Raw genomic sequence first — 27,097 nt, forward strand, 5'->3', positions numbered from 1 at the left:
GATTTGAATGTTTGTGAAAGGGGAAGCAATCGAGTGGCTGCTTTGTCCTGGATGGTGTCGAGCTCCGAGTGTTGTTGGAGCTGCACTCAACCAAGCAAGTGGAGAGCATTCTATTACATTCCCGACCTGTGCCGTGTAGATGGTGGACAGGCTTGGGGGGGGGGGGGGGGGGGGGGGGGGGTCCAGAAGGTGAGTTACTCGCCGTAGGTTTCCTAGCCTTTGACCTGCCCTGGTAGCCACTGTATTAATATCTTTGGATCCTCACTATCTTCAGGTGATGGCCCAGAGGACTGGAGAATAGCCAATGTTGTTCCTATGTTTAAGAAGGATAGCAAGGATAATCCAGGGAACTACAGGCTGGTGAGCCTTACTTCAGTGGTAGGGAAATTATTGGAGAGAATTCTTCGAGACATGATCTACTCCCATTTGGAAGCAAATGGACGGATTAGTGAGAGGCAGCATGGTTTTGTGAAGGGGAGGTCCTGTCTCACTAACTTGATAGAGTTTTACGAAGAAGTCACAAAGATGATTGATACAGGTAGGGCAGTGGATGTTGTCTATATGGACTTCAATAAGGCTTTTGACAAGGTCCCTCATGGTAGACTGGTACAAAAGGTGAAGTCACACGGGATCAGGGGTGAGCTGGCAAGGTGGATACAGAACTGGCTAGGTCATAGAAGGCAGAGAGTAGCAATGGAAGGGAGCCTTTCTAATTGGAGGGCTGTGACTAGTGGTGTTCTGCAGGGATCAGTGCTGGGACCTTTGCTGTTCGTAATATATATAAATGATTTGGAGGAAAATATAACTAGTCTGATTAGTAAGTTTGCAGCCGACACAAAAGGTTGTTGGAATTGTGGATAGCGATGAGGACTGTCAGAGGATACAGCAGGATTTAGATCGTTTGGAGATTTGGGCGGAGAGATGGCAGATGGAGTTTAATCCGGACAAATGTGAGGTAATGCATTTTAGAAGGTCTAATGCAGGTAGGGAATATACAGTGAATGGTAGAACCCTAAAGAGTATTGAAAGTCAGAGAGATCTAGGTGTACATATCCACAGGTCACTGAAAGGGGCAACACAGGTGGAGAAGGTAGTCCAGAAGGCATACGGTATGCTTGCCTTCATTGGCCGAGGCACTGAGTATAAGAATTGGCAAGTCATATTGCAGCTGTATAGAACCTTAGTTAGGCCACACTAGGGGTATAGTGGGTAGTGGGTGCCTGGAAATCGCTGTCGGAGGAGGTGGTGGAAGCAGGGACGATAGTGACATTTAAGGGGCATCTTGACAAATACATGAATAGGATGGGAATAGAGGGATACGGACCTAGGAAGTGTAGAAGATTGTAGTTTAGTTGGGCAGCATGGACGCAGCATGGACAGCACGGGCTTGGAGGGCCGAAGGGCCTGTTCCTGTGCTGTACTTTTCTTTGTTCTTTTATGGCTTGCCAGTTCAGTTTCTGATCAATGGTAAGCCCCCAGGATGTTGATTGTGAGGGATTTAGTGATGGTAATGCATTGAATGTCAAGGGGCAATGGTTAGATCCTCTCTTGTGCGAGATGGTCATTGCCTGGCACTTGTGTGGTACGAATGTAACTTGCCACTTGTCAGCCCAAGCCTGGATATTGTCCAGGTCTTATTGTATTTGTACATGGGCTGCTTTATTATCTGAGGAGTCGCAAATGGTGCTGAGCATTGTGCAGTCATCCGCAAACATCCCCACTTCTGACCTTATGATGGAAGGAAGGTTATGAATGAAACACCTGAAGATGGTTCGCCCTGAAGAACTCCTTCAGGATGTTCCGAGACTGAGACGGTTGACCTCCCAACAACCACAACCATCTTCCTTGTATGACTCCACCCAGTGGAGAGTTTTCCCTTGATTCCATTGACTTCAATTTTCAATTCAAGGGTTCCTTGATGCAGAACTCAGTCAAAATACTGCCTTGATGTTAAGAGCAGTGACTCCCGCCTCACGTCTGAAGTTCAGCTCTTTTGCCCATGTTTGGATCAAGGCTGTTATGTGGTCAGTCCTGAGTGGCTCTGGTGGAATCCAAACTGTACGTCAGTTAACATATTCTTGCAGTGAAAGTACTATTTGATAGCATTATTGATGACCCTTTCCATGCCTTTGTTGATGATAAGAGAGTAAACTGATGGAATGGTAATTGGCCAAGTAGGTTTGTTCTTCGTTTTGTGATTTCTACATAGCAAAGTATCATAGAACCATAGAATCAGAGAATTTACAGTGTAGAAGGAGGCTATTCGACCCATCTAGTCTGCACTGGCCCTTGGATAGAGCACCCGACTTAAGCCCACACCTCCACCTTATCCCCGCAACACCACCTAACCTTTTGAACACGAAAGGGCAATTTAGCATGGCCAATCCACCTAACCTGTACATCTTTGGACAATGGGAGGAAACCGGAGGAAACCCACGCAGACACGGGGAGAAAGTGCAAACTCTACACAGACAGTCACCCGAGGACGGAATTGAACCGGGGTCCCTGGAGCTGTGAGGCAGCAGTGCTAACCACTGTGCCACCCCAGCAAGTAGGTGCCAGAATTTGTAGTTGTACTGGAATGGCTTAGCTGGGGTGGGCTCGTTCTGGAGCACAAGTACCATGGAGAACAGCCTGATCCCCTGACTCCTACTAAGCAGTCCAAATATGATACTAAATATGGCCACAGGGTCCTTCAAAGCTCTGAACTTTCTCCCAGTAAAATTCTAACTCCTTTTCTTTGAGGATTTAGCCTGATCATCAGCCAACAGGAGCACCTAATCAACCCAAGTTCCACAGCCATGGTGTTGACCAAAATGGCACATGTCAGGACGGAGTGGTGAGCACTGCTGCCCCATGGTGCCAAGGACAAGGGTTCGATCCTGGCACCGGGTCACTGAATGTCAGGAGTTTGCACATTCTCCCCATTCTGCGTGGGTCTCACCCCTACAACCCGAAGATGTGCCAAATAGGTGAATAGGCAATGCTAAATTGCCCCTTAATTGCAAATTTATTTTTAAATAGCACATGTCTGCAGAACCTCCTCAACTTTGCTCTTCAAGCTCTACATGGTGTAAATCCACCAGTGCCATCTTCAAGTAACTGAACTGAAACAACTGGGAATTTTGCCTTTTCCTGGGACCTGGATCTAGCCTCTGCCTTCTTCAGTCTGTCTGTGCAGCACCATATGGATTTTATCGGGTTTCAATTGAGGTTTGTGCCTGAGGGTTCAGTTTCTCTTTTCAGTTAGCTGAAATTTCTGTTTGAGTTCCAGTTAGGGTATATCTCATAAATGTAAAACTGTACAGTTTTACGAGCTGTAAAACCACCAATTCCGTTACATTATACGGTTTCCTACTGCTTCAACATTCCTTTTTACTCCCTCACTTGAATGTACCACGGTGCAGCAGTCAGTTTGCATATCTGACGTTTCTCTCCATTTAGAAAATAAGTTGCCTTTCCAATTTTGCGACCAAAATGGATAACCTCACACTTATCCGCGTTAAACTCCATCTGCCAAATTTTGGCCCATTCACCTAACCAATCTATATCCAGTTGTAAATTTCTTATTTACTCACTGCAACTTACTATCCCACCTATTTTTGTGTCATCTGCAAATTTGGCTATAGTACCTTCTATCCCTGTATTCAAGTCATTAATATAGATTGTAAATAGCTGGGGTCCAAGGACCGAACCCTGTGGCACCCATTAGTTACATCTTGCCATCCAGAAAAAGACCCATTTATCCCGACTCTCTATCTCCTGTCCGTCAGCCAGTCTGCTATCCAAGCTAACAGGTTACCCCTAATCCCATGTGATCTCACCTTGTGAATGAACCTTTTGTGTGGCACCTTAGCAAATGCCTTCTGCAAGTCCAGATATACTACATCTACAAGATCCCCATCATCCACTTGGCTTCAACATGCTTTTATGAAAGGGAAATTGTATTTGAGAAACAAAATAAAGTTACATCCGATGTAACAAGCAAGGTGGATTAAAGAGAACCATTAGATGCAGAGCACTTGGATTTCCAGAAGGCATTCAATGAGTTCCCACAAAGATAACTACACATGGTGTTAGGGGTAATTAACGAGTATGAATAGGGGTTTAGATAACTAACAAAAAACAAAGTAAGGATAAATGTGTCATTTTCAGGCAGACAAACTGTAACTCGTGAGGTGCCACAAAGATTAGTGCTGGGAAATCAATTAATTACAATCTATCCCAATGACTTGAATGAGGGGATAGAATGTACTGTAGTCAAATTTGCTAATGTCACAAATATGTCAGGAAGTAAGTTTTGACAAGGACAATATTGGTCTGCAAAGGGAGATAGATTAAGTGAGTGGGCTAAAAATGTAGATCGAGCATATCTGTGGGAAAATGTGAAGTTGTCCTCTTCGATAGGAAGAATGGAAAAGCAGATTAGTTAGATGAAGTGAAACCACGGAATGCAGTCGGATCTGGGTATTCTCATGCACAAATCGTAAAAAGCATGCAGGCACAGTGAATAAGTAGGAAGGCAAATGGAATTTTAGTATTTATTGCAAGGGGAATGGAGTATAAAAGTAGTGAAGTATTGCTACAACGGTACAGGGCCTTGATGAGGATACACCTGGAGTACTGCATACAGTTTCGGTACACAATGAGCATTTTAAAGGTGTGCAACACAGTGAGGTGCTCAAAGAAGTTGAAAGTGCCAGAGAAGTATTGGGATACCCAAGGTGAGATGTGGTGATCATGGCCTCACCGCCAACATGGCAGTTCGAGTGCGAGCATGTAACGGAAGGTATAGATAAGCACAGAGAATTCAGTAAGGGGCAAGGTGCCATCATCTATGATGAGGCCAAGACAGTCATATTGTGGATATTTTACAATATCATGGATGATAGGGGCCTTGCGCACAAGTTAGTGGACAGAGAGGGTGAGTGATTGTTCATCTACTGGTAATTTCCAGAGTTTAGTGGTGCCAGGAAATGGATATACAGGAATAGTGCCCGCCCTGGGTGCATATGTGGAACATATTTAAGTATAATGTCTTATCCAAAAAGTTTTGAAGTGCATTAATGTACTAAAGATTTACTTTTTTTATAAAGAGCACGTGCCATCTGACACCTAGAAATTGAAACTGGTGTATGGTTTCCCCAGTTGTAAAATTGGTGCCAGTCCAAAAATGGTACAATGGATACCAGAGGCACCCTACAGTTGTGCGAGAATGATGTTCAGCAAGCCAGTTCGTAACTGCACAATTATAATCCTACTAACACTTCCAAAAAGGATTACTAGTGTTCAGGAATGGGAATCCTGGCTGATTTCTCTCCTTATTCCCTCCCACCCGCCAAGACAGTGAACTGAATGATATAATGTTCTGACTGCCACTCTGGTTGAGAGCAGCTAGCTCCACATATCAGGGACTGGATCCGTATGGCTCAGTATCACATCACAGCATGCATTTATAAACTTGGTCATACAACTTTTTAATGTTGTTGCTGAATAATGTAGTGTTGAATCACAGTAATATAATGAATATTACACCTTTCTTCACAAGTGTTACTGTTTGAATACACTGCATACATCTAACACAACTGCAGAAATACTGCTAAAGGATAAATCATTGGGAGGTCTGGTTAGCTCAGTTGGTTGGATGGCTAGCTTGTGATTCAAAATAACACTAACAGCATGGGTTTGATTCCTGTTCCAGCTGACGTTGACCTGGGAGCTGTTGCCCTGCCCGAGAGTGGCAACTGACAAAAAATTGCCAAGAAAATGGCTCAGGATGAAGCGTCAGCAAACAATGAGCCAAGGGCTGACTTCAGGCACAGCACACAATACAAGATAAATCATTACCTTCCACCGTATTTGAACAGAGTTCTTTGGCCTTCTCTCTCACCATTTTGGGGATGAGGACATCTTTCTCCACATGTCGAAGTAGATTCACCTCTGGAAGATATAAAAGTGGTAACTTTAGTAGCTTAGTAGATAGAAGAAAGGGGACGATTGCTGGGATTTTCCCTAACATTTAGGTGTGCTGATTAAGATATTGCAAGTTTGTATTGCAGGCTTTATTCTTGCAGTCCATTTTGAACAAGGGTGTGACATTCACAATTATCCAGTCCTCTGGCAGCACCCTGTGTCTAAGGAAGATTGGAAAATTAGCACTACTGCCTCTGCAAATTTTCACTCTCACTTGCTCAGTAACCTTGGATGCATCTCATCCATTCCTGGTACTTTATCTATTTTACATTAAGATTGCCTTTCTAAAACCTCCTCCTTCCTGATTATAAATTATTGTGTACCAGTTACCTCCACACTTACCTGGCTGGGAAGCAGCTTCTTCCTTTGTAAAGAGAGATGCAAAGTACTTATTTAATGTCTGCTATTTTTCTTGCCTCCATGTGCAAGTACCCTTTTTAAAAAATCTCTAATCAGGCCTACACTTTCTTTCACCTCCCTTTTATTATTTATATGCTTTTAGACGATTCTCTTTTATGTTAGCTGGCAGTCTCTTTCCATGCTCTCTTTTGCTTTTCTTGTTAGTTGTTTCACTTCCCCTTTGGTTTTTCTATATTCAGCCTGATTCTCCATTGTATTTTCTACCTGATATCTGCCTTACGTGTACTTCTTTCTCTTCATCTTCACCTCTATCTCTTTCATCATTCAGGGCGCCCTGGATTTATTTGTCCTACCTTTCCCCTTCTAGGGAATATACTTTGAAATTTCCTGCAGTACTTCTTCTTTGAAGGCTGCCCATTGTTGAGCCACGGTCTTTTCTGCCAACATTGACAACCAATGACAAAGGTAAGTATAAGTTTGGAGTTCAGCAAAAAAGATTTAAAGGATCTAAATTCTAGATTAAGAAGCTAAAGCTCCAGGGCTTTAAACCTAGTATAGACCAGGCTTAGAACGTAGAACATTACAGCGCAGTACAGGTCCTTTGGCCCTCGATGTTGCGCCGACCTGTGAAAGCCCATCTACACTATTCCATTATCATCCATATGTTTATCCAATGACCATTTGAATGCCCTTAGTGTTGGCGAGTCCACTACTGTTGCAGTCAGGGCATTCCACGCCCTTACTACTCTCTGAGTAAAGAACCTACCTCTTGACATATGTCCTATATCTATCTCCCCTCAATTTAAAGCTATGTCTCCTCGTGCTAGACATCACCATACGAGGAAAAAGGCTCTCAACTGTCCACCCTATCTAATCTTCTTATCATCTTGTATGCCTCAATTAAATCACCTCTTAACCTTCTTCTCTCTAACGAAAACAGCCTCAAGTCCCACAGCCTTCCCTCATAAGATCTTCCCTCCATACCAGGCAACATCCTGCTAAATCTCCTCTGCACCCTTTCCAATGCTTCCACATCCTTCCTATAATGCGGCGACCAGAATTGCACGCAATACTCCAAATGCGGCCGCACCAGAATTTTGTACAGCTGCAACATGACCTCATGGCTCCGAAACACAATCCCTCTACCAATAAAAGCTAACACACCGTACGCCTTCTTAACAACCCTCTCAACCTGGGTGGCAACTTTCAGGGATCTATGTACATGGACACCGAGATCTCTCTGCTCATCCACACTACCAAGAATCTTACCATTAACCCAGTACTCTGTCTTCCTGTTATTCCTTCCAAAATGAATCACCTCACACTTTTCTGCATTAAACTCCATTTGCCACCTCACAGCCCAGCTTTGCAGCTTATCTATACCCCTCTGTAACTTGTAACATCTTTCCGCACTGTCCACAACTCCACCAACTTTAGTGTCATCTGCAAATTTACTCACCCATTCTTCTACGCCCTCCTCCAGGTCATTTATAAAAATGACAATCAGCAGTGGCCCCAAAACAGATCCTTGTGGTACACCACTAGTAACTGGACTCTAGGCTGAACATTTCCCATCAACCATCACCCTTTGTCTTCTTCCAGCTAGCCAATTTCTGATCCAAACTGCTAAATCACCCTGAATCCCATGCCTCCGTATTTTCTGCAATAGCCGACCGTGGGGAACCTTATCAAACGCTTTACTGAAATCCATATATACCACATCAACTGCTTTACCCTTGTCCACCTGTTTGGTCACCTTCTCAAAGAACTCAATAAGGTTTGTGAGGCACGACATCCCCTTCACAAAACCGTGTTGACTATCCCTAATCAAATTATTCCTTTCCAGATGATTATACTTCCTATGTCTTATAAACCTTTCCAAGACTTTGCCCACAACAGAAGGAAGGCTCACTGGTCTATAGTTACCAGGGTTATCTCTACTCCCCTTCTTGAACAAGGGGACAACATTTGCTATCCTCCAAGATAAAAGGTTAGGATTGTCAATGAACGACACGAAGGATGGTATGCGAGGGAGGGTTTTAGATTCCTGACACATTGTGGTAATTTTTAGGGCTAAGAGAAGGCTGTATAAATGGGATGGCCTTCACCTGAACTGGAGATGTCCCTGTGGGAAGCATATATAAGGGCAGTGGTGAAAGATTTAAACAAGTTAAAGGTGTGGGGGCAAGGGGTGGGGAAATCCATACGGTGTCAAAATGTGAGAGAAAAAGAGCAGCAGGACAAATAGACAGGATAGGAATTCTGTAATGGAGTCATGTAGCAAAACAGAACAAGTAGAAAGAAGGACAAATTCAGCTATGTGTATGTTGTATTAGCTTTTACAGGGACCTGAGAAAAAAAAGGCATGATTGAGAACTAAATATTCCAAGCTACAGGATCTTTAGAAAGCACAAAGAAAATGAGGAAACAAGGTGCAACAACAATATTGATGAGTTGAAAGCAGGATTTTGTCATGGTGGCCAGGCAATGAAAAATTTTTGGACTAGATATTAAGGAGTAATGGAGAATGAAAGATTCTGGTGGTCTACAGACACCCTGATAGTAATGATATACAGTAGTCCCCCGTTATACCGCGGTTCGCGATATATGGCGGGGGGGCTTATGGACCCCAACTTACTTGACTCATTTTAAACTCTTTTTGAAACAGCACCTTTTTTAGCCGCGATGATTAGACCGATTAGCAGCGATGATTACCCGCGATGATTAGACCGATTAGCAGCGATGATTACTGTACTGTAGAACGATTAGCCGCGATGAGTAGCCGCGACCGATTAGCCCAATTACACAGCCATAAAAGGGATACCTTTTCCAGTGCAGGTATCTTCGAGTTCAGTTACTGTCGTTCAAAATGTTTAAGCGCAAGTCTTACTCAGTGAGTCAAAAGATACATTTGATAGACCGGCTTTGAAACGGGGAAACGAAGGCAAAATTATCCAGAGAGACTGGTGTACCAGAGTCAACCCTCCGTGGGTGGGTGAAAGATGAGCCCAATTTAAGAGCACATGTTCGGACAGTTTCTCAGAGTGAAGGGCTTAGCAGGAAAAAGGCAAGGAACGCTAGTGACAGTAACTTGGAGAAGGCTGTGTTCACCTGGTTTGTCCAGGAACAGTCTGGTGGCACCCCCCTATCTGGACCTATCATCAGGACTCAGGCTGAGAAGTTCCATCACCAGCTCCACCCAGAGGACAGCAATTTCGTAGCCAGCAAGGGTTGGCTCCATCGGTTCCAGAAAAGACATGGGATAGGTGCAGTTACCATCAGTGGTGAACAGAGATCCGCCGACTCAGGAGCCGCAGCAGCCTTTCCCGACATCCTCAAGAACTACATGGTGCAAGAGGAGCTGACCCCAGAGCAACTCTACAATGCAGATGAGTCAGGGCTTTACTGGAAGCTGCTGCCTGACAAGACCCTAGCTGTCAAGGATGATGCCCACAAGACTCTGGGGTATAAGCAAGCCAAGAACAGGCTCACCATCCTGTTTGCCAGCAATGCCACGGGAACACACAAGCTGAAGCCATTGATTGTGGGCAAATTCAAGTCTCCTAGATGCTTTCACCACATCAACATGGAGAACCTACCCATTACCTACCGGAACTCTGGCAAAGCCTGGACGACAGCTTCCTTATTTGAGGAGTGGTTCTTCAAGTTCTTCGTACCCAGTGTCAGGGACCACCTTAGTGCCTGCAACTTACCGCAGAAGGCCACACTCCTACTGGACAACTGCTCAGCCCACCCTCAGGGAGATGTTCTCAAGACCAGGGATGGGCAGATCCAAGTGCTCTATCTCCCAAAGAACACCACCAGCAAGATCCAGCCATGTGATGCTGGCATCATTCAGACCTTCAAGTCTGTGTACAAAAAGGAACTGATCCTGGAAATGATAGACTCTCCTCTCACTGTCCCAGATTACCTGAAAGCCATCACCATCAAGGATGCCTGTTATCTGGCAGGGAAGGCCTGGGGAGCTGTGACAGAGAAGACCATCGCCAACTGCTGGAACAAGGCCCTAGGAGCAGCACTCCCACGACCCCAACATTACCCGGATGAAGAGGATTTCGTAGGCTTTACTGAAGCAGAGATCAGGGCAGCTGAGGAGAGGCTAGAGGACCAACTGGATGAGAACCTAACACTCCAGGATTGGGTGAACAGGTGGTCAGCAGCAGAGGATGACATGGCACCCGCAGAAACATTCACAGAGGAGGAGATCATTGACCAGGTCACCCAAGAGGAGGCAGAAGAAGAAGAAGAACCCCAGCCCACAGTGGCAAAGAGCCACTCGGATGCCATCACGCACCTGAAGTGGCTCATAGCATACACAGAGCAGCAAGACTTCGACCCGATATACATCCTACACCTGAAGAACCTCCAGAGACAAGCACAAGTCAAGATGAGGAAGGGGATGTGCCAGAGGAAACTCACAGACTTTTTTAAATGATTTTTAAAAATATGCGTGTAAGTACAATTTTAAGTATATTATTGTATGTATACTGTATATTATTGTATATATTTTAATAAATTTAAAACTTGATTTAAGACTTGAACGAACTTTGCTGTTTCTTATTTAAAACGCCCTTCCATTCAGCAATGTTCAGCACAGTCAGCGATGTTTCCTCTCGTTCAGTCATTTGGATATCCGCCATCTTGGATATCCGCGGCTCGGATGTCTGTCTTGGACCCGAACACACGCGTTATAACGGGGGACTACTGTAGTGGGTGGTGGGGGGAGGGGAACAGGCTAGTAAAAAATCTGTGAAATGTAGCAACAGAAAATTTAGTTATGATGGGGCAGTTTCATTTTTACAGACTGTGGAAATCGGAACAGTTAAAGTCATAGAACATAGAACATAGAACAGTACAGCACAGAACAGGCCCTTCGGCCCTCAATGTTGTGCCGAGCCATGATCACTCTACTCAAACCCACGTATCCACCCTATACCCGTAACCCAACAACCCCCCCCCCCCCCCCCCTAACCTTACTTTTATTAGGACACTACGGGCAATTTAGCATGGCCAATCCACCTAACCCGCACATCTTTGGACTGTGGGAGGAAACCGGAGCACCCGGAGGAAACCCACGCACACAGGGGGAGGACGTGCAGACTCCACACAGACAGTGACCCAGCCGGGAATCGAACCTGGGACCCTGGAGCTGTGAAGCATTTATGCTAACCACCATGCTACCCTGCTGCCCTGTAATGGCAATTTTCGAAAGAACATTTTTGGGGACAGTTTTCTAACAACAGGCCAGATTGTGTGGTAGAAATAAACATTCAGGCAAGAGGGTGCTCATGAATAATTCTTCAATCTGATCATTAAGGAAAATGCAAGCTACTTTCCCATTGACAAGGTCTCAGATGCTCTGTAGCTGGTGTTCCACGTTTTGGGTAGTTGTTTGACAGAACCTCCATGCGAAAGCCCATGAAGTCTGTAGGGAAAGCAAGTATAATATACACTGCTGACCATAAAATCTGGCCAAATATGCTTTGGAACTGACAAGGAAATTCATTTAATTTCAGGAAAACAGGCCATAATAGAATTAGTAGCACACAGTGAACCAGAATTTGTGGACAATCTGACAATTAGGGAACACCTTATGCACAATGACTACATTATAACCGAATTGGATCTTACTTTTTTCTTGGAGAGAAAGAAAAGAGAGCCACAACCAAAGGTTTAATTTAATTTTCTTAGAAATGAATTGACCATAGTAAACTGGGTAAAACTGTCAAACAGTAAACATACAAACATTTGGAAATATTAATAAAATTATTTGGGGTTTAATAGAAAACAAATAAATAACCTTAAAAGTCGATAAGTAATCATATCAACAAATGAGGTAAGCGACCCTGTAATAAGCTAAAAGAGGCTTACGCAACTGTTGCAAAAGGGAATACACAGAGAAGTCAGAAACAACATATCAAAGCCAACAGCAAAAGTTTTTATAAATATATTAAAGAGAAAATAAATAGTAAAAGAAATAGCCATTAAATATGGATGCAGGCAAGGATAGTTAAATGATAAAGGAACAGCTGACTTGTTAACTGAGTATTCAATTTGTTTCAATCTGGTCAAACTATCAGCAGTATAAAGAAATCTAAAATAAATTAATTGGAGAAACTGAGTGAATTTAATATAAGTAAATAAAATGGTAATTCAGACAATAATGGAAGATAAGATAGACACATTTCTACGGCCTGATGGTTTTCACCCAGGATATTAAAATAAATAGGTAAATAAATTGCAGCTGTATTAGTCATAAATTTTCAAAATGCTCTAACTTCAGGAATTGTGCTCTTCAATTAGAAGATAGCAAAAGTTACACCATTATTTAAGATGGAGAGGAGAAACAGTGTAACTAACTACAAATCTAACCGTTTAAAATTAACTGTAGGGGAAGTTACTAGACACGATCGGAAACAGTTAATGAGCTCTTGGACAAATATTAGCTGATCAAAGAGAGATATTGTGGATTTTTGAAGGCAGGTCATGTCTGACTAATTGACTTAATATTTTTGAGATAGTCAATAACATGATGGATAGGGAAGTGTATATAGATGTCGTCTATATGAGCTGCGAGAAGGCATTCGATAAAGATCCACACAAAAGATTGGAAACAATTAGTGTGCAAAAAACTGTAGGTAACTTTGTGATTGGGCAGTAATTTATTGGGAGGTTGGAGACAAGAGAGAAGGGCTAAGAGGGTCTATTTTCTGATTGATGAGTTGTGACAAGGGGTGATCCCCAGGGTTCTATACTGTGGCTGCAGCTTTCTCACTATATTTAGGAATGATTTGAATTAAAGGAGGTAGAGTTGTCGACCCAATGTTGCAGATGGCACAAAGGTTTGGCAGGCAAAGGGACAAAGTGTGTGGGAAAAGTTATGGCAGGTGGTGTTCAATGTGGGGAAGCGTGGGGTCGGAGAATGACAAATATTTTCTTAATGATGAGAGACTGGAAGCTGTGGGAGAGCAAAAGGATTTAGGTGTCCTTGTCCATAAATCACTAAAAGCTTGCGTATGCTGCAAAAAGTAATCACAAAGACTATGGGTATGCTAGCCATTATCTCAAGTGAGCACAAATCAAAAGCAGGAATTGATACTCAGGTTGTGCAAAGCCTTGGTTAAACCCCATCTGGAGTACTGCAACCAGTTTTAGGCACAGGGGGTGGGATTCTCTGATCCTGAGGCTAAGTGTTGACGCCGTCGGAAATGCCGTCACTTTTCTCGACGGCTTCAACATGGCCTCAGGATCAGTAATTCTGGCCCCTACAGGAGCCCAGCAGGGCACTGGAGCGACCCATGCCACTCCAGCTACTGATCCCAGCGTTAACTGGGTGCCGTAGGTTCCGCACATGCGCAGTGGCATTAGCGTCAATGTACGCATGCGCAGTGGCTCCCTTCTCCACACCGGCCCCGACACAACATGGCGTAGGGCTACAGGGGCCAGCGTGTAAGAAAGGAGGCCCCCAGCTCGAGAGGCCGGCCCACCGATCGGTGGGCCCTGATCGCGGGCCAGGCCACACCGGAGGCCCCCCCCCCCCCCCCCCCCCACCCCGGCCGAGTCTATACCACCCCCCACACACCCACCCACCCCCACAGGCCACCCCCGGACCCTTCCATGTCGAGGGCCCGCCGGCTGAGAGCAGGTGTGAACGGCCCGGGCGACACAGGTTTTCTGCGATGGCCGCTTGGCCCATCCCAGGCCGAGAATCGGCAGGGGTGGGCCGAGTAGAGCGGCCCCCGACCGCCGCCGTGCCGACCACACCGGCGCCAATGGCGCTCTGCGGAGAATCTCATCCTGGCGTCGGGGTGGCGTGACGCGATTCACGCTGGTTGCGGGGATTCTCCGACCCGGCCCCGGGCTGAGGGAATCCCGCCCCACATCTCAAGAAATACATAATGATCTTGGAGAAGTACAGCACAAATTCTTCAAAATGATACTGGGGCTTAAAGGGTTAAATTATGAGGATGGCTTACATTAACATGGTGCATACACACATGTGTATCCATTCTGGGGGCAATCCTTGTCCCTCCCCTATGGCCCCATTAACCACTACAATCCTCACCGACTGCCGAGGCCTCTGGTGGCCGTCAAAGTCACCTCAGCCCTGAATTTCTATGCCACAGGATCCTTCCAGGGAGCCTGTGTGGCATCTCACAGGCCACAGGTGTACCCAATAGTGTATGGATGTCCTGTTGGAAAACTACATAAACATCAACAATAACATTGACCAAGCCCATCAGGATGCCCGGCAGCAGGTTTCTCCTGCCACTGCCAGGATGCCCCAGGTTCAGGGAATGCCACGCATATTGTCCTGCGCTCACCGGGCCAATCTGGGGGTGCCCTACACTAACAGAAAGGGGTTCCACTCCCTGAACATATAGCTCGGTGAAACGACCACATGAAGATTATGCACATGTGTGCATGCTTCCCGGGATGGTCCACGACAGCTACATTCTGGGGCAGTTGTTCATCCCTGGCCTCTTCGAGGATGACGCCTGGCTCTTGGCGGTTAAGCTGAGGACATGGTTGATGATACCAGTGCGGCGGTCAGAGATCGAAGCTGAGACCCAGTATAACGAGGCTCATGCGACCCGCATTTTGAGGAGTCGGGTGCACTGAAAACTGACGTGTAACTCTCCAGTTGCACAGACCAGTTCTCTCTCCAAATACTGAGTCTCTTGGAAAGAGAAAAGTAAGTGGGCGTGATTTACCGTCACTCTGGCAGCCCGGAGCCTTATAGAGCCAGCAATCAGCTCTAGGGATTGGGGCACCAGCCTTACCAGGGCTTTGGGAGCTGTTAGGCTGCAAAAGGCACTGCAGCCTAACACCTCCCAAACCCCATCACAGAACTATCGGAGGTTCCCCATGCCACGTCCCCGGTAATCCTCGCCGCCATCCCACCCTCCCAATAACACCGCAGAAGTATAGCCGACACCACCCCACTCGCCCTCAGTGTCTGCTCCCCCTCCCTCCTTATGAAGGCATACCCCTCCATAGCATTCCCACCAGAGCCCACCCTTGGCACCGCCCAGCACAGGTCGGCACTCAGCACCTGTACAAGGGGAAGTGTCAAGGCACTGCCCCTCTCTCTCCCGCCCCCTCCTGGGGGGGGGGGGGGGGCTATGCTTATTTTTCCACTCCTGGGGTGGTCCCCTCACTAACTTACGTCTGGCCAAACCTGTTGTGATCCTTACTGACATCATGCCACATAAGCAAGGTATGAATATTTAGTGAGGAGGGACCATGTGGTGTTGGGGGGTGGGCAGAAGGTGGGGGACACTATTAATCTTTACATTGATACCAAACTATTAAAATGAGGTGACCTCACTGGCGAGGGGTGGGGAAAATCAGGAAATACAGTCTCCCAGGCAAGCATTGAGCTTCCGCATTCTTTTTAAAAATAAATTTAGAGTACCCAATTCATTTTTTCCAATTAAGGGGCAATTTAGCGTAGCCAATCCACCTACCCTGCACATCTTTGGGTTGTGGGGGCAAAACACACGCAAACACAGGGAGAATGTGCAAGCTTCACACGGACAGTGACCCAGAGCCGGGATCGAACCTGGGACCTCGGCGCCGTAAGGCAGCAGTGCTACTCACTGCGCCACCGTGCTGCCCTTGAGCTTCCTGATTCTTGAGGAATTTTGTGCCTGCGCTGCCAATCCTGTGGACAGCTAGTGTGGACTCAAAATTTATGTCTCGCAGGATGTCCCTTTGTACTTCGAATCTAAAGAATAATTCAAAATTAATTTCTATTCAGTCGTCAAATATGTAAATGCAACGGTTGTTGTTCTACCGGAAAGAAAATTGAAAAAGAACCTTCCAAATTTTGTTTTCTTTTAGAAAATTAATTTGTGTACAGTTTACATTGCTTGGTTTTAAGTAACAGAAGTTGTATAGGCAGCAATTACAGTGTAAAGACTCAGAGCAAAGGGTTGTGTTTGCATTGATGCTGCTCGCAGTTAATTGTTTATTATTCATAGCAAGGGTAAATATATGTTAATTTAGACTGTTCACGTAAAATATCCTTAAAGTCCAGTCGATATGATAGACAAACAAATCCTTACTTCAGTGCGAATAAGTTAAATGCTGGGGTTGTTTACTGGGGTTCAAAAACAGAAGACTGTCGCAAGCAGAAAAGTAACTGGCTACTTCAGACACAACTTTGAAACAGTCATTGCATTCCTCACCAGGGTATGACCTTGTTAAAGGGAACAACTTGGTATCTTGTCACTCAATCTATTGGTTTAAACTAAAGGTTCTACTGATAACAACCCATAGACTCTTTCCCTCCTTTTAAAGCAACTGACTAGTTAGAAACAATAAGTAATTAAGATATTGATTGAAAATGGAAATCTGAAAAACAGAAAATGCTAGAAATGCAAAAAAGGAGGTTGGTAAAAATAGGAAAGATGAAGGCACAAATATTTCATCAGGTGGCTACCTGAACTTCATTCAAGGTCCTGTTTAAATGCTAGTCTCTCTTGTGCATTTCCAGAAAACGTTATAAATACAGTTAAATTTGATCCTCTTTTTAAATTCAGTGAGCATTCATTAGAATTGCAGTTCTAATCGCCAATACTACCAAATTCACTTGGCGAATATTAAAACAAAAATCCATAAACATTAATTTTATCATTTAACAGTCTGTACCCTTCTAATGTTCTGGAATTAATTCAAACATGATCCAAACAACGATATAAATGGAACATCATTGATGATATTACTTGATGGATGTTTATTAAGATATTAAAGAATAAATTAACTGTGTTTGGAATATATTTATAATGCTATTAGCTCTTGTGAATATTGTGCACTATGCCATCATTTTCTATAATTGTAAAAGTTAACGGGAGGATCAGTGCCCTGCAGAAACATTTCATAGAACTTAGTTTGTTGTCACTTAATCATCGCTTTTAATCAAATTTTCACCTTTTTCAGTGCTGAATAACTTGCACATCTTGTTCTGAAGCAGATCCACATTTTAGTTAAAAATAGATTTTGACAATCCTCAATGAAGCTAAATCTTCAGCCTCATGCAAGACATTTTCAGAATATTTACAGAACAATGTAAGGATTAAAGTAATTTTATGAAGAATAATTATTTAAGTTGGAACTTGGTGAGTTTAATATTCAAGAAGACAAGTCCTATTGCTACAACTACAAAGAGTCTCCTTGCTGTCTGCCACAGAGAAGATCATTATGACGATCCTCCTGAATTGGCTCCTTCCAGTGGCTGAAGAGCTCTTTCCAAATTGCTGTTTTTGACAATCAAGGAGCATCACATACACGATCTTAACTGGGTGGCAAATCTAAGAAAAATGCAGAAAACAGCCTAACTGATGATTTTTTCAACCGCACCTTACAAAAGCCTTTGAGCCTGTCAATCTTAAAGGCTTATGAAGAATCCTCCTCAAACTTGGCTGCCCTCAGAGATTTCTCACCATCCTCTGCCTACTCCATGATGGCATGCATTGGTACTCCTCACCAATGAAACAACCAAAGAGCCCATCTTAGGTGAAGGCTGGAGTCAAACAAGGCTGTATCATTGCACCTACCCTCTTCACCATCTCCAATATTGCACCTCACCTACAACAAATTACACACAGGCATGGAGACAGTTTACATAACAGGTGGCAAACTGTTCAATCTACACCATCTTCAATCCAAAACCTAAATCACTCCAACCTCAGTAATTGAGTTGCAGTAAGCAGATGATGTTTGTGTGTGAGCTCGCTCAGAAGCTTGAGCTCAAAAGTTGTTGACTCCTTCTCCAAAGCATATGGCAAAATGGGCTTTTCCCTGAACACCTGAAAAACCACAGTCCTTTTCGAACTAGCTCCCACAGCATACATTCTCCCACTGATTACGATCTGTGGAAAGATCCTGGAAAACATGGACCATTTTCCATACCTTGGGAGCCTCTTCTCAACGGAGTCAAACATGGACAACATAACTAAATGTGCCATCTTTGTCTTTTGACTGAAGAAGAGAGCGTTTGACGGCCAAGGTCTCAAACCCAAGTAGGTCATGGTTTACCGGACTGCAGCTATCCCCACGTTTCTATATTCTTTGGAGACTTGGATAACCTCCCTCAAAGCACTGGAGAAGTATAATCAGCAGTGCCTTCGCAAGATCCTCCAAATCGGTTAGTAAGAAACACGGTGCAATAGCAGGGTCTTCTTCAAAACCAACTTGCCCAGCATGAATGTGCTAATCACACAAAATCAGCTCCAATGGGCAGGAAATGTTGTTTATATGTCTGACATCAGACTCCCAAATCAACTGTTCTCAACTCAGAACTAGGTTACAGCAGGAGGCTTCCAGAACGACGGTATAAATGCTTTAAGGATGTCCTCAAAGCAATCCAGAAGTGGTCAAACCTCCCCATTGACTCATGAGAGTCCCTGATCTATGGCCAACCAAGATGGAGAAGGTTATTTTGGGAAGGAACAATGTGTAGAGAGAGACAGAAGCAAAGTTTGGCATTGGAGAGAGCACACAAACTTCAAATAACTAATTTGCTCGTCTCTACGAGGACCAGCTGCCTGGCCTATGGCAGAATCTGCAGATCGTGCATTAGGTTTATCAGTCATCGGCCTTCTGAGGACCCATCGAACTGGAATTGAAGCAAGTCATCCTTGATGCTAAGAGAAGAATAGGTTCAGATTTTCTCACAAACAGAATAAATTAGTAACTAATTATTAGCTAATGATAAAACAAAGTGCAAGGGAATGGAGACAAGCAACAAAACCATGCTGCTATATTTACCAAATCAGAAAGCAAATAACAAAAAAAGAGATTTGCCACGAGAACACGCCTCACACAAAATTCAGGCCTGAAAGAGTTCAGGTGAATACAGGTAGCAGATTGGGTATTGTAATGGGCAATTTGCACTACATATTGCCTGTACTCTTGTCAGGATAGCACTTCATTGCCAAAAAATACTTCTTGAAGTGCAACCACTGTTGTGATGGAGCAGCCAATTTATGCACAGCATGATTCAACAAACTATAACAGGGCAAATGAACAGTGAATGTATTTTATCTATCCATGTTTGTGCACTGTGCTATATTACTGCAGAAGTATATACTGTTCAAACAGGGCAATTGAGACATACGGTACAATAACTACATTTAGTGTTGAACACCAATTCATAAGACACCAGGAGGTCTTGTTGCAATAACATCAAGAATTCATAGCCAATGTTCTCATTCACAATACCATTTGAACAAACCCATATATTGCCAGGGGGATTGTTCACAAAATCATTGAATTGTTACAACACAGGAGGCCATTCGGCCCATTGGGTCTGCACCAGCTCTCTGAACGAGCATTTCACTTAGTGCCTTATCTTCATCACCCTGAAATTGTGGCTTTTCAAATAATCATCTAATTCATTTTTGAAAGCGTCGATTGAACCTGCTCCACCACACTCTCAGGCAATGCATTCCAGCCCCTAGCCACTTGCTCCATGAAAAAAACAGAACCCAGATGTTCTTACGTTCCAATGCATTTGATGCTGTGCCATTAAAAAACATTTGCAAAAATATGTTTTTCCTGTTCAAAGGCTGTCAATAACTATAATGACATGGTGATAAGCCTTTTGCCAGATCGCCAAAGTAGAATAGTATATTAACTGATGCAACATAAGCCATTACAATAACTTGATATTCTGGAATAATCCTCACCTACAATCAATTCCCAAAGGTGCCAAAGATCAATGTCAGAGGCAGCAGCAATCTACTAAAGGGAGTGCTTCACAAATGCGCTAAGTGCTACTTTCACAGCATCAACTTGGGAACACAACAAGTTAGTAATTTTACCACAGATTTTAAGACATTGCCAAAAAAGTAGTTTTAAATATAGACAGAGTTTCCTGTGGCTTTTATTGACATCAGTGATCTGACTTTCCATCAAACTGTCACTAACCCAGTAAGCACCAGGTCTTATCACAAAGCCTATTCAGCTTTTCGCTCTACGTTAGTCACACACACAGCTTTCTATGAATCTTCTCAGAACACTACTTCCCTGGAGGGAAGGTGCAAAGATAAGACTGAACAACTTATCTGTGCTCTGCATCAAATATGTATCTAGTGCAAGCTACTGAAATGAAAAACATTCAATTTATTCAAATGTATCCCTGCACACAATATATTTATAATGAAAATGTCTAACTCAGTAGAACCTGCTTTAAAACATGTTAATAGCTGAAGAGAACACACAAGTTTATTAATGCAGCACTACAATAAGATTAACTGACATTTGAGGTTTATTATTTGTAACTTTTACCAATTATAACATTCTCAATAGAAAATATTAAGAGTGGTGCTTAAAAAGATAACTAAATTCTTAAATCTAATTCACTAACAGCAAAAGGTTTACTTGTGATGCTGATGGGTCCTTATTAAGATGCACGTTCAGAAATGTCAGACTCTTAACTGGCATGTAATAGTCAAATACATTAATTCCCTCACTTCCAATGAATTGATTCACTAACAAAGCTATCGGCTGAATTACCAACATAGCAAGCTGTCATCATAAATTTGGAATAGAATATGGAGAAACTGTGGATGCTCCAAGGAGATTTGACAGCATATGACATTCTCTTCCTATCTACTCTATAAGCTTTGTTTTTGACTATGATTTTACACTGTAATAATTACTGTAGAACTCTAATATTGACAGTGAATTAAAATATGGAATATAAGAAATAAGGCTAAAGGTGCAAGAACTAAATTTTATCTTTGATGTGTAAATGAAGCCTTACTTTCTGCTATTTAAATATGTTGGTTCCTGCATAATACACATCATAATAAAAGATGGGATGTTACAACTTGTTTAAAGAATACATGCAACAACAAACTATTGGTTAGTAACAGAATAATTAACTATGTGGATAGGTGAGGGTGTGGAAGAAGATCATCACATCTGAACCACTCTCCATTCATACATACACACCAAAATATCCTAAATGCAGCATTGAAACAAGAGAATTTAACATAGTCAAGATTTTGAATGTAGTACAATTTACAATATTTATAGATATCAGTTTTTTGGGATGCAATGTGAAACAAATTATAGCATTGTCCCTTCAATGAAAAACTACACAAAAGCAATGTGCAACATTATTCAGTGGAAAAGTGATGTATAAAAAAAGCTATAATTTTCATTATAAAACTTTGTGGTTTAGTACTGGATTTTAGTAAAGAACAACCTGCAAATGAGCAAAAAGATTCCTTCAATTGCACGCTGAATAAATGCACTCTGAATCAATGCAACCAATTTTGTGCTACTGGTCTGGTGTGTCCCAGATTCAATTCCTGCTCTGAGCTGAGTGAACTGGAGGCAGTACAACTGGCCCCAGTTTCCATGAGCTAGAGAGAGCAGAAAAAACAACAACGATTGCTTCTACTGACTCCTAAAAATACTAGTACGTGAACATTAGGAAAGGACAAGTTAGGGTCAGCAGTGATCCTGTCCATGACTGAAAATACTACTGACATCACTATTTAGTCTGACTCATAAATGAAGACCATTTAAGAAAGTTACAAAGCAGGTGATAGATTATGGATGCCACCTCCCTGCACAAGTACCTTCAATGGCATGTCCCAATGAAGACAAAGTACATATACGGTTCTCATATACTGTTCCAATTGTGGTAAATGAAAAGCTGTAGGTCACTGATTAGGGCACCACGGTGGCTCAGTGGTTAGCACTGCTGCCTCACAGTGCCAGGGAACCAGATTCGATTCCAACCTCAGGTGACTCTGTTTGCAGTTTGTACATTCTGGGCACATCTGCGTGGGTTTCCTCTGGGTGCTCTGGATTTCTCCCACAGTCCAAAGATGTGCAGGTTAGGTGGATTGGCCATGCTAAATTGCCCCTTGGGTGGGGTTGCAGGAATAGGGCAGTACCTTCATTTGCCTAGACCCCAAGTTCTTGGCAGTGGACTCAATATTGATTCTCTCCATTAAAGTTGCAGGAGTGCCACATTTCTAAAATGCAGTCCAGCAACTCACCAACTGACTTCAATAGCACTGCTCAGACCACTAACATGGAGAAGGACAGCAGTCGCAATATCAATGAAACGCCACAGGTTTTTAAGACACAATCTATCATGACTGGTACATATATCACTATTCGTTTATCACTGCTAGCTCAGAATCCTGGTCTTTCCTACTCAATGCCACCTTGGCAGCACCAGCACAAGAACAGTTGCTATTCACAAATGGCCAACTACAGCTCAGGGAGATTAGGGATGGTGCAATAAATGTGGCCTTGCCAACGATGCCCACATCCCATGAACAAATACAAAAAAAACTGCTGTATTTGCAGCTTTTTCCTTCCCTCTTCTATTTTTCCATGTTTTCCTCATGTGGTCCTTTTTCATCTTTTCACCCTCCAGTAATTTTTACCCTTTTGTGTCTGGTCCACTTCACAAGATGATTTTTTATATCATCTAATAGTCTTCAATTATGTAGTTTGTAGATCATTCAAACCACTTACTTGCCCTCTCTGATTGGTGCATCTGTTGATCCTTCCCCTTGACCTACTTCCCTTTTTCTCCAAACATTTTCCATTTGTAAAATGTAATTTGAGAAGCACTTTATTTGCAAAGCGAAATTCTCACCTCAAGTCACTTTGTACCACATCAAAGCCTAACATGCAACACATGTTCCAAAGTTGATCTCTGGTATACAACACAGTAATGTCACCCACAACAGGGGTGTTTACGAAAATTAGACACCTAAAAAATCGTAATCAAAGCAAATTCTGGTTCACTGTACAAGATCGAATCATATGAGTTTGTTAACTTTTGCTGCAATTTGCAAGCATAAATATTCCTGTATCAAGTCACTCACAGTCATTCACTTTTTACCAATATACAGTAATCTAATTTGTATTATATGTCAAATATAATTGGGGGCTAGTTTAGCTCAGTTGGCTAGACAGCTGGTTTGTGATGCACAGCGTGGTCAGCAGCATGGGTTCAATTCCTGTACCAGCGGAGGACATTCATGAAGGCCCTGCCTTCTCAATCTTGCTCCTCGCTGGAGGTGTGGTGATCCTCAGGTTAAATCACCACCAGTCAGCTCTCCCCCTCAAAAGGGGAAAACAACCTATGGCCATTAGAACATAAGAACATAAGAACTAGAGAACTAGGAGCATAAATAGACCGTCCGGCCCTTCGAGCCTGCTCCGCCATTCTATAAGATCATGGCTGATCTATTCGTGGTCTCAGAACCACTTACCCGCATTCTCGCCATATCCCATAATTCCTTTATTTTTCAAAAAAACATCTACCCTATCTTTAAATATATTAAATGAAGTAGCGTCTACTACTCCTTTCGGTAGGGAATTCCATACTTTAACCACCCTCTGAGTGAAGAAGTTCCTCCTTGATTCGGTCCTAAATCTGCTCCCCCTAATCTTGAGGCTATGCCCTCTTGTCCTACTTTCACCTACCAGTGGAAACATCCTTTCTACTTCTACCTTATCCATTCCCTTCAAAATTGTATATGTTTCTATTAGATCCCCCCTCAACCTTCTGAATTCCAGTGAATATAATCCCAATCTACTCAGCCTCTCCTCATACGATAACCCCCTCAACTCCGGAATCAGCCTCATGAACCTCCTCTGCACCCCCTCTAGTGCTAGCACATCCTTTCTCAAGTGTGGAGACCAAAACTGCACACAGTAGACCAAAACTGCACATTCTATGGCGACTTTGCCTTTCTATATGACCAATATAAACTGTATCCACAACATGGATAAGTTTGGAGGTAATAATCAAAAAACATTTTAACTAAAGTGATTAAAAAACACATTTAATTATTTAACAATGTGCCTTCCCATCAATCTTTGATAAACGGCCAGTTCTCTCATTCCTACTGAAGCATCTATAACCAGCACAAGCACATTAGGCAGCTTTAATCCATAAGCATTATTTATAACATTGTTCTCTTAAAATACTGACAGCCCATGCAAGATCATAAAATTCACTGCACAGATCAACCTGTGGTAGTATTATAAAATGGCAAATCACAGTTGCATGTGAGTCTTGTGGGCAGCACGGTAGCGCAGTTGTTAGCACTGCTGCTTCACACGCAGAGGTCCCAGGTTCAATCCTGGCTCTGGGTCACTGTCTTTCTGGAGTTTGCACATTCTCCCCGTGTTTGCGTGGGTTTCGCCTCCACAACCCAAAGATGTGCAGCGTAGGTGAATTGGACACGCTAAACTGCCCCTGAATTGGAAAAATTGAATTGGGTACTGTAAATTTATATATTTTTAAAAAGATGCAGGTGAGCCTTAAGGGTTTTTCCAAAGTGCGGCTCGTGATCCGCGAGTGGGTCACAGGCAGGTGTTGGGAGGGTCAAGGAGCAATTGGTCCCGGCGTTCCCATGGTGGTCCCGATTTGAGGAATAAGCGCCCAACTGCTGCTACCGGCTTTTATTTGAGAATGGCGGCCACTGCCACTTTTTAAATGAAAATAAACAAAGCTGTGTGCAGTCTACCAGCCAGAAGGGGCAACAAAGAAAAGGTCACGTGCCCTCCACATATATGCTTTTGGCTCCAAATCACGGAGCAGAGCTGCTTCCAATTTCCAGCTGCTCACAAGAGGACTGTGGAGGTAGATCATTTTCTTAGAGAAGGCCTGAGACTCAAAGGGCGCTGTACCGACTGGACAGGATCTCACAACAGAATCTGAAGAGCTTTTTTTGATAATGTAATAATCTTTATCATCATAAGTAGGCACACATTAACACTGCAATGAAGTTACTGTGAAAAGCCCCTAGTCGCCACATTCTGGCGCCTGTTCAGATACACAGAGGGAAAATTCAAATTACCTAACAGCACATCTTTCAGGACTTGTGGGAGGAAACCGAAGCACCCTGAGGAAACCCATGCAGACACAGGAAGAACATGCAGACTCCGCACAGACAGTGACCCAAGCTGGGAAATGAACTAGGACCTTGGCGCTGTGAAGCAACAGTGCTAACCACTGTGCTACTGTGCCGCCCATACTGTGAAGAGTCCAGGGTAGGACAGAGCAGTGCCAGTGTTAGCTCTGCACAGAGCTCCAGAGCCTCTGATTAGCAGCCTAAAGAAGAAAATTAGCTCGGGAACAAAGCAGTATAAAGATGATTTCTTGCGGCATGGTTTTGTCAATTGTGCCAATGCAAATAAGGATGCAAAGCCATGTGTGTTATATACAGGGAAGTACTGGCAAACAAGAGAAGTTTCAGATTTTGAAATAGAAGTGGTGGGTGAAAAATACCTTTTGAGGTTGAGACCCGAGTCAGTTATTAACTTACAGCTGACTATAAATTAAAAGACTACCCTGCTATACCTGACCTGTGATACCACATTAAAAACAAGCCAAAAGCCCATGAAGCTGTCAGCAGTCTGGAGCAGCATCTCCCATTAGTACCTAGCTCTGAGTAAAACAAGCATTTTGTTGCTATTGCCCTTCACGACAACCTACATGTAGAAGGTACAAAGGAACCAGGTGAAGTCTGCAACTAATATGCATGTTGCCCTCTGCTCCTTTGAACCTGATTAGAGTTAAATTGTGAGGACCAAGCAGGCTCCCCTTTCACATTAAAGGTAACCGAATGCTGACTGTGTCGCGAAGGTCAGCCAGCATGGGTCGCGAAGGTCGGCTGGTTGGAAAAAGTGGGTCCCGGGAAAAATAGTTTGAAAAACACTGCCTTAAGGAATGCGCTCCTAATCTCTGGAGTGACATCTAGTGGACAGGATATATTTTCCCCAAAGCGGGGATAATTGAAATAAGGAAATTTCATTTACATAGGGCCTTTTGCATCCTCAAAACATCCCAAAGTGCCTCACAGTCACAATTCATTTGATGTGCAGTCCCACTTTGGTTAGGAAAGTAAGCCTAGCAATCTACTTGCAACTGAGTAAATTTGTACATGTCTCTTTAATTGATTGACATTGCCAAGCAGGTCTTGCAAGATTTTGTTCAGTCAGAATGGATGTCTGATATTCGGAAACCATTAAATTAAACGAAAACCTTCAATGCTGACTCTCACTAATTTCAATATGACGAGAATAGTCAATCAACTAAAAGGTAAGAATGCTCAAAGCTGCTGGAACCACGGTTGGAAGGGACAGTTTGTAAGCTGCTCCAGTAGTGTACTTCCTCTTTACCACTAGTAAAAAATAAATCTAATTTCTTCATTAGCTCAGTAGACCATGGGGTTACTCAGCAAGGTCGTAGGTTCAATCAATGGTCTTTACAGATATCAGCCAGGGTAACTATAGGAACATTTCCATTGGTTTTGGTGTCCCTGGATGAGAGGCTTGCTGGGGGTTGGGGAATAGAAGGGTGGATGGGAAGGTGGGGCATCCAGGGCTTTACCTCCCAAATGCTATCTAGATACCTTTACTGCAAATTGAATCTGGATACATTTTATACAGGAGAGGCTAGGATTCTACTGTGATGCATGAGAGGAAAAGGAAATATGAAACACCGAGGCTTGCACAATAATGGTCAGGTACCTGAGATATGCTGGTGCAATGGAATAGTATGTAATCTGAGGCATTATAGTTGTAGTATAAAGGGTCTGGCAAACGTACGGTTAACGTGGGACTGAGTACAGTACTGCCTACACATTGATGTTAAGAGAACACATGACCTACAGCAAGTGGTCAGTCTGGTGTTGCAAAGAGCCGTATGCACAAGCAAGCATTGGGAAAACTCTTAGTTTAAACC

At 43.4% G+C, this 27,097-nt stretch overlaps 1 protein-coding gene across 1 annotated transcript in view; it reads right to left on the bottom strand.

The window, feature by feature from the left end:
• cmc1 (C-x(9)-C motif containing 1) overlaps nucleotides 1–27,097 on the bottom strand; it is a 101,375-nt gene that overhangs the window by 63,537 nt on the left and 10,741 nt on the right. The window contains exon 2 of the mRNA XM_038797311.1: nucleotides 5,848–5,940. Within this exon, the coding sequence (XP_038653239.1) occupies nucleotides 5,848–5,940 (93 nt within the window). The remainder of the gene's footprint in view (nucleotides 1–5,847; nucleotides 5,941–27,097) is intronic.

The sequence above is a fragment of the Scyliorhinus canicula genome, chromosome 5 (genome assembly GCF_902713615.1).
Source record: "Scyliorhinus canicula chromosome 5, sScyCan1.1, whole genome shotgun sequence".
NCBI lineage: Eukaryota > Metazoa > Chordata > Chondrichthyes > Carcharhiniformes > Scyliorhinidae > Scyliorhinus > Scyliorhinus canicula.